Here is an 8,243-nt window from a genome sequence, read left to right on the forward strand (position 1 = left end):
ATATTCACTTGCGTCTCGTATGTTGTTGGGCAGAGTCAAAAGCTCTACATGTAGTATGGTCGTATGGACCATCATCACCTTCCAGAGAGAGAGAGAGAGAGAGAGAGTGCGGCTCATGATCTCAGGTTCGAGTTTAGCTGCTAATAAAACAAAACAAAATCAAATCAATTAATTAGTGTCCGTAAGCAAGCAGGTCTTCCGGCGTCGTGGTAGGACTGTCCTAAGTGCGATGACAGAACTTAATTCGTTATTTAGACCATCCACTTGGAAACATTTATGTTCCATTACCGATTCAGAAAAGGGCCAAGAGTCGTGAAGCCAACTCAAATCCAACCCAAAGTAGAATTAGATCCTTTTGAACTAAATTTATAATCTAATAACAAACAATAAGAGAAATTATTGGAGTCAGTGACAAAAAAAAAAAGAAGAGAAATTACTGGAGAAAATGGAATCCCTGTATTTAAAAATATGTTTTCAAACCCAATAGAGAGGAAGTGAATCAAGTATAAAAAGAAATGAAAAAGGCTCTGAAAATCGTCTTTCAGTTTACTTGTATGCATGGTTTTAGAAACTTAAAGAATCTTAAAGAAGAAAAAAAAGCTCTCCTTTTCTCTCTCTCTCTCTCTTTCGACCTTATAATCGCAGAATCACTCTTCTGTTTGTTGACCTAGATCTTGAGGATCAAAGTTGAATTTTTGAGATCTGGGTTTTTGGACAAAGACTCTGTCTTTCTTCATCATTCTACCGTTTTTGTTTCAGCTCAGCTCGAAATTTTATTTAAGGTAAATATGCAACTTTGACTCGCTTACAGTGTCCCTTTTTAAAGTCTTTGTAACTGCTGGAAAGCGAATCTGAGATTTGTAGCTTTTTGGACTTTAGTTTGGTCGGAGGGAATGAATGCTCACGAGACTTTCACTTACTTAAAAGGCTTTAAGTTATGTTCCTACGTGTGTGCTTGCTAGAGAGTGATAGTGAGGAACAACGTGCATTTTTTTTTTTTTTTTTTTTTTTGCGGTTTTCACAATTCTCCATTTTGCTGATTGGATTCTTCTTCTTTTAAAAGATTAGTTTCGAAACGTTACTTAAATATCTCCGTGTTTTCCGGTCTGAATCCGACTTTTGTTTGTGTTCTCAATTTATAAAACCTCAAATCTTTCTTCTTCAGGCAATGGCTAGTATGAAATAAAGATTCCATCTTTTGTATGCGTTTCAACTAGAAGGGAGGCGTGATTCGGTTTCCAAAATGGTTGAGGCGCAGCAGAAGAGTTATCAAGTGCCACGTCACCACACATCTCTCAAGAAGCCCTTATGGCTCGTCTTGGCAGTTTCAGTGCTCAGCATGCTTCTCTCTGTACTCACATGATGTCTCCACGACACAGCAAGACCTCCTCCTCGTGGCTACCTATTCACGTCAGGAAACTCACTGACGAAGAGGTAGCAGCACGAAGCAGTGGCCAGAGACATACTCAAAACGCTCCTCCCTCCGTCACCGAAAACTCAAAATCGCTTTCTTATTCTTGACTCCTGGTACTTTTGCCGTTTGAGAAGCTCTGGGATGACTTTTTCACGGTAAACAAACACACACCTCAACGAAAGAGTGTTCACATATTTATATTCACTAATATGTTTGTGGTTTTAATCTGAAAGGGTCATGAAGGGAAGTTCTCTATCTACATCCACCCCTCCAAGGAAAGGCCAGTTCATATCAGTAGTCACTTTTCTGATCGAGCGATCCATAGTGATGAGGTCACTTGGGGAGGATCTCTATGGTTGATGCTGAGAAGAGGCTACTGGTTAGTGCTCTTGAAGATCCTGATAACCAACACTTTGTTCTTCTTTCAGAGAGGTAATGGTTTCAATCTTGCTTTTCAAGTGTCCCAAACTAAGATCTTCTTCTGCACTGCACATGAACTTTTATTTTCTCTATATGCAGTTGTATACCGTTGCATAATTTTGACTACACCTATAGATATTTGATGTACTCCAACGTCAGCTTCATTGAGAGGTAAATGAATCTCTTTAATCAAAAGAATCTTTATTAATGTTCATTGACACAAGCTTCAATTATATTTATGTCTCTCAAGTTTTGTGGATCCTGGTCCTCATGGAACTGGTAGACACATGGAACACATGTTACCTGAGATTGCTAGGGAAGATTTTAGAAAGGGTGCCCAGGTAAAGACAAAGCTTTTAGTCTCTAAGAGACTGTCTTAAGTAGTTACTGCTGTTGACTGTTGTTACTTCTTCTGGGCCAGTGGTTCACAATGAAGCGACAACACGCGGTTATAGTGATGGCTGATGGTCTCTACTACTCAAAGTTCCGCCAATATTGTGGAGTAAGTTTGTCCTGCAGCTGAATAGTTTTGGTTTTTAGTTTTGATTATGACAAGAAAGTTTTATATAAATTTCAGCCAGGGATAGAGGCTGACAAGAACTGCATTGCAGATGAACATTACTTGCCAACATTCTTCAGTGTGAGGAGGATATGCTTCTTAACACACACACACACACACACCCCATCTTCTGCAGTCTTCTTAGATGCTGAAACAATTTTTGTTTGTTTGTTTTTGCTGGATCTTCTTTCAGATGATTGATCCTATGGGGATCTCTAACTGGTCAGTGACTTATGTTGATTGGTCTGAACGACAGTGGCATCCCAAGACTTACACAGCAAATGAGATATCATTAGATTTCATGAAAAATGTCACAGTACGGTTTCAAACACACAACTCTTGCAAACTGTCATAATTAGCTTCTTATTCTACTTTTTTTTCGTTTCTCCCTTTTCAGACCGAAGAGATGAGTACACATGTCACAAGTGTGGGAGAGGTATATGCTCTAGCAGATCTTTTCTATTGTGGCCTATCTACATCTCTTTGTTTATACTTTTGGACTTGTGGTTTTTGAAGCATGGAGATGAGCTGCATTGGCCATGTACGTGGAACGGGATTACACGGCCTTGTTATCTGTTTGCAAGGAAGTTTCATCCTGATACTCTCGACACATTGGTCAACCTCTTCCCAAACTACACAAGCACACTGGTCTAACCAAGGATTCTTGAGCTGAAACAAGCAATTCTTGAACCAATTTTTTGTTCCAGATATGGATCTTTTAGATACTGTAAATCTTCTGAAAACCAAAAACTGAAATGACTCGTTGAAGTTGATGTTTCTCGATGAAACTGAAAGCCGTTTATACGAAGTTAGAGCAGAAACTCTTTTTTTATTAATCTAAAAGATCTTTCATATCAATAAGTTACATACCATTGTAACTTATTGACATACCATTCTCTTTGGCCAGGTCTCTCTATCAATAAGTTACATACCATTGTACTAACTTAGGCTAGCATCAATACAAGGGTTTTGGTAATGTCAGAGTCACTCATTACCAATAAAGTATTAGAAATTTATTATCAAATCATAACATATAACAAAAAGACCCCAATAAGAATCAAATCATTTTATTGTCAGTCAAGTGTATGATGAACACAAACATTATTTCCCATACAGCCAGAGTACAGGTCTTCTTCAATCATAAAAGAATCTTATAGCTTGAGGATACTGTTAAACTGAAGCTTTGTGGTCTTAGTTTTGTGAATCCTCGAACGGAGGTAAGCCCCATTCCTCTGGTTTGAAATCTAGAAGAGAGGCTAGAACTTGATCGGCAACACCACAGTAGGACTTGTCCAATCTCGGATCCGGTACCATTATTACATTCCTGGTGAAAGAAACACACACACACACACACACATGTTAGCCTTTTAGGGACTCTCAAACTCAACCACAAACTAACTAGCTCATCCTTTGAGAGAATTTGGAACCAGGAACCAACTTACATTCCAGCGTTTTTAGCTGCCATGACACCGGAAGGAGCATCTTCAAACACCAGAGCTTTGCGTGGATCTACAGGCCCGTCCTATGAAATCCGCATACATTATTAGTTTTATTTTACAAGCTCGTAGCATCAGTGTTTTTTCAATTCTACAGTATTATGTATATATATAGTATGAACGACCTCAAATCTCTCCTGGCAGCAGCAAGAAAACCGTCAGGAGCAGGCTTCCCTTGCTTCACCTCTGGATCATCTCCCCGCACTATGTGATGCATCAAGGAGAAAAGCTCCCGGTGTCTTTGCGTTTTCAGATCAAAATGTCGTGTGTGTGTACTGCATTAACATCATTAGCGTCATTACATAACAGATCAGATATGTGCAAAACGATTGAATGCACTATCAGTGTTGTATTATTGATGTGCTGATGCAGAAGAAACAGATATACCCTGTGGCTACACAAATTGGGATTCCTTTCCCATGGAGATGTCTGAGAAGTCTGCTAGCTCCTTGCATTAGAGAAAAGAGATCAATCATGTCAGCAAAAAGTTATAATTTCTAACAATTTGTAATCTCATTGTATTGTTGTAACCTGGCATAAGGTCACTTGTAGGGAAGAGGTCTTGCAGCATTGACTCTCTCTCTACAATGAAGGCTTCTGGTGAAAGAGAGTCGCTGATTCCACATTCTTCGACGAAAAGCGTGGCAGCTTCTATGGCTTTCCTACCCATCATCTTGGCTTTCAAAGACCAGTCAAACGTTTTATTGTATCTAGCAAGTATCTTCTCCTGTACCTCCGTGTAAAACTTCTCAGTGTCTACAAAAAAAAAACAGTACACAGAACATAAATCAACATAAAGCTATACACTCAATAGTGAGAGTTTAGGACCAGCAACACACATCCTTTAAGTAAAGTTTATGTCTTTACCACTGAAACGAGAGAACACAAATAGCATAAAGTTTACAACTTTAACACACAACTTCTTACAAAACAGCCTCACAGTGACAATAACGCACGAACTACATTAAAGAACCACAGAAGCCAAAAAAAACCGAAGTTACCTAGAAGGAGCCCGTCCATGTCGAATATGACGTGAGTGATGTTACCTCTGCCGGCGTCTGTGACGGCGTTGACGGCGGTGGTGGTGGTGGTGGTCGACATAGCTGCTACGATTCGAGCGTTTAGTGAAGCTTTGGTCAACGATCTCTGCTGGAAACCTCTGGGAAAGGGAGGAAGTAAGATTGTCGGAATCGTATTAGATGATCGGAATGAGATTCTTTGAGCAACGAATCTAGTTGGAGATGCTGATAACATAGTTCGACAACCAACTAAACTCTCGACCTGTGAGAGCTATATATAAGCGTCACCATTAATTGGGCTTTAATTTTTTTATCGGGTCTTCTTTACAGTGCTTTACTTTAATCATGGGCTGTGGCTGGGTTTAGAACTACGTCGTTTCATGAGCTTTGAGCAACCGAACAGAAAGTTGTGTGTTGAAAAGCAAGGGATGAACCAGCCAAGTCTTAAATGGAGCAGTTCACCGTCAGATACTCTTAAGTATAGTATAGACAGTCTTTTGGTATATTGGTCCGGATTGATGTCGCATAGGATGGGTCCATCAAATGATAAGTTATCTTATCTTACCTTCCAAGGTAGACAAGCCAACTCTTGTTTTACGTTGTATCATTGTGTGTACTTTGCAACCTTCTAATGTAAGTGGAGAACCTTCATGTAAGTTCTCAAGTACTAGTAAGGAAAAGAAAAAGTATGAGTCCAGGTCAGATAAAAAATATAATGAAAATTCAAATGAAAGAAAACAAAATGGACCTTATATAAATGTTAATCTAAATTTTTGTTATACGACAAAAGTATATCTTCATACATTTTGAAATTGTATTATATGCAAACCAGATTTAATAATATTTAAATTAAAATAGTTATGTGAAAAACAAAAAAAAACTTATGCTAAATACATTCAAAAATTTTATACTTTTTGTTTAGTAAAAGACATATTTTACATTAAGAAAAATATAGATTTGTCAGATTTGGAATATGTAATAACAAAAATAAATGTAATATTTTTCTTTTGTTGGTGATTAAATCAAGAATATTGAAATAATATGTAAATATTCATGGATGTACATGGCGGTCCATTCATCCTAATGTATCTAAAGAGGTAGACGCTACTCCATTGTCCAATCGTCTGTTTCTCTCATGTCATACGCTGCATACTAAATCTAACAAGTTCAAAGTTGTCTGTTACTATATTTCGGTGTGTATCTTATAGAACATTGATGTTGCGTACACACTGGACGCCAAAAAAACAATCACTGCCAAACATATTAATAAACAGTCAGACCATATACCTTCGAGATAGAATGAATTATGAATTATCAAGTACAACTTTTTATTTTCTCAGTAACATTATATATGCGTGTATGTATTATCGCATCTCAGAAACACTTGAATAAAAGAGAATAAATCAAAGTAACATCACAAGAATGAAATAACACGAAAGGGAAATAAAATAAAAATTATTGAGGAAAATGCTCGAAAATTCTCAATGTAGGAGGATCAACCAAAGTTTTCAAAGGTAACACTCCTTGGCAAAACCCTGAGGGAACCTCTTGTAATCGGTACAATAGTTGTAGATCATGAATTCTTTTTGCACCCAGTTCATCTGACCGATCTGGCGGTCATTGAGAGTGGTCCACATCCACGAGTTCTTGTTTCCGTCACAAGTCACCCATGTCAAGTTTGATGTCCTGCTACATGAGCTTTTGTCGTCGAAGTTCCTGTAATGTGCTCTGAATGGTGCGTTGCTCCAGTCTGTCTTCACGCGACCGCCCTGCGTGGCCCAGTCATCAGCTTCCCAAAGGCTTGAGTATATCTTCATGGGTTGGGACGTAGGGTATGCCACTCCATTTTTCTCGTTGTTCTTGAACACCCGAATTGGGATCCCATCCACAAGGAAGCTTCAGACACAAGAGAGTTTGTAAGAAAAACATGACAAGTGATTCTAGACGTTTTAAATGCCAAACATCCTTCTTCGTTTTTGTCTCCGTATGTTTAAAACACGATTTGGTCGGTAAAAAAAGTTTATACCAAATAAACAATTCTATCCGACCATGTCTAGTTTACATAGAAAAAACATTACAATGCGAAACATTCTTATTGTCCGCTTATATAACAATAAAATGTGATTAGACGTGTCAAAGCGATCGTAAGCTTTTATATCAAATTAACCAGTAGACTAACTAATATTGCCCGTTGTTATCAATGTAGCATTTCCTAATAGACCTTTTTTTGTCAGCCCTAGTAGACTATATACTCACATGATGTTAAGAGGGTTCCAGTGGACGGTGTAGGTGTGGAAACCAGCGGTGGGATCGAACCAGAGGCGGAACTGCATCTCGCGGTCACCTTTACCACCGGTGAAGACATTGGTGTGGATAGTGTAAGGCTGTCCTGTGAGATTTCCCAAGAACTCAAAGTCAATCTCATCCCATGTCGCACCTTTAGACGAAAGCTGCCACAAAATGTACAATATTAGGCGACATTTTCATTTATTACCTGACTGGTTTTCATATGAGAAAGAACCCTAATTATCAAATCATTTTCACAAGGAGATCCCTTACGTAGTAGGCGGTTACGGTTCCAGCTGAGTTTCCAGCGACGAGCTTGAGCTTCATGTCGATCTTACCGTACAAGTACTCCCTCTTGGACTGAAACCCTGAGCCGGAGACCTTGTCAAGAGTGCAAGTGAGAAGCTGTCCACTCTCGTATATGTCGGCACGACCATCTCCCCAAGTGATATCAAAGCTCTCGTAGAAGCTTCCGGCAGATGCAACGAGAACAAAGAAGCCAAAGCCGAGGAAAGACAACAACAGAGGCTTTTTTGTCGCGGGAACCGCCATTTTTTGCCAGGTACTCTGTTGTTTCTTGCCTTGGAAGATAAGTGTCGGTCGATGGATTTAGGTGAGTTGCAAATGAGAGTTTATATAAAGAGAGAGTTTCATCATTCGTGGAGGCACAATATCGACCGACGTGGTAGTCTTAAACTTTGTATTTAGTAGTATTTAAATTAAGAATTATTCGACCTTACACGGTTCAACGTTATAGGCAAGTTCATGGACTATTGTCTATCTGTCACAAAAAAAAAAATTCTTGCATTTTCAAAATATTAGTTTAGATCAACATGCCGTTTTTAAATAGTAGGGTTGAAGAATTCTACCGTTATAGGATTAATTAATAGTCAAATAGCGTTTAAGTTTTTAACTTTTTTTTCCTAAAACTTTTTTTTTTAATTTAACTTATATTTTTTTGCTTGAGGAATCAAAAAGGAATCTAAGAAAACGAGCTTCGGTAACTTTCTAAATTTTTGACTTTTCATATCCAACCAAAATGAAATACG

The 8,243-nt window shown here is 38.4% G+C and overlaps 2 protein-coding genes and 1 pseudogene across 2 annotated transcripts; 1 reads left to right on the top strand and 2 right to left on the bottom strand.

Moving 5' to 3' along the window:
• Positions 1-1,243: 1,243 nt before the first annotated feature.
• Positions 1,244-3,087, top strand: LOC130501424 (glycosyltransferase BC10-like; annotated as a pseudogene).
• Positions 3,088-3,384: 297 nt separating this feature from the next.
• On the bottom strand, positions 3,385-5,179 carry LOC108848973 ((DL)-glycerol-3-phosphatase 2). The gene is given in 7 exon segments (XM_018622447.2): positions 3,385-3,717; positions 3,836-3,915; positions 4,015-4,023; positions 4,026-4,164; positions 4,277-4,337; positions 4,421-4,645; positions 4,891-5,179. Coding segments are annotated over 7 exon segments (900 nt in total). The 5' UTR covers positions 5,144-5,179; the 3' UTR covers positions 3,385-3,584.
• Positions 5,180-6,218: 1,039 nt separating this feature from the next.
• On the bottom strand, positions 6,219-7,797 carry LOC130501421 (xyloglucan endotransglucosylase/hydrolase protein 14-like). Its single transcript, XM_056996347.1, has 3 exons — positions 7,468-7,797; positions 7,165-7,358; positions 6,219-6,804 (listed from the first exon to the last, which is right to left on the bottom strand). Exons 1-3 carry the CDS (start codon positions 7,744-7,746, stop codon positions 6,417-6,419), a joined length of 861 nt encoding a protein of 286 aa, XP_056852327.1. The 5' UTR covers positions 7,747-7,797; the 3' UTR covers positions 6,219-6,416.
• Positions 7,798-8,243: the final 446 nt, after the last annotated feature.

This window comes from Raphanus sativus, unplaced genomic scaffold, assembly GCF_000801105.2.
Source record: "Raphanus sativus cultivar WK10039 unplaced genomic scaffold, ASM80110v3 Scaffold0193, whole genome shotgun sequence".
Lineage (NCBI taxonomy): Eukaryota > Viridiplantae > Streptophyta > Magnoliopsida > Brassicales > Brassicaceae > Raphanus > Raphanus sativus.

What these genes read in the sequence shown, in the direction of transcription:
- LOC130501421 (XM_056996347.1), bottom strand. Translation starts at nt 7,746, where the DNA reads ATGGCGGTTCCCGCGACAAAAAAGCCTCTGTTGTTGTCTTTCCTCGGC. An exon ending in GAACCGTAACCGCCTACTAC is followed by an intron (nt 7,359 to 7,467) that starts GTAAGGGATCTC and finishes ATTTTGTGGCAG; the next exon opens with CTTTCGTCTAAAGGTGCGAC. An exon ending in TGGAACCCTCTTAACATCAT is followed by an intron (nt 6,805 to 7,164) that starts GTGAGTATATAG and finishes TTGTGTCTGAAG; the next exon opens with CTTCCTTGTGGATGGGATCC.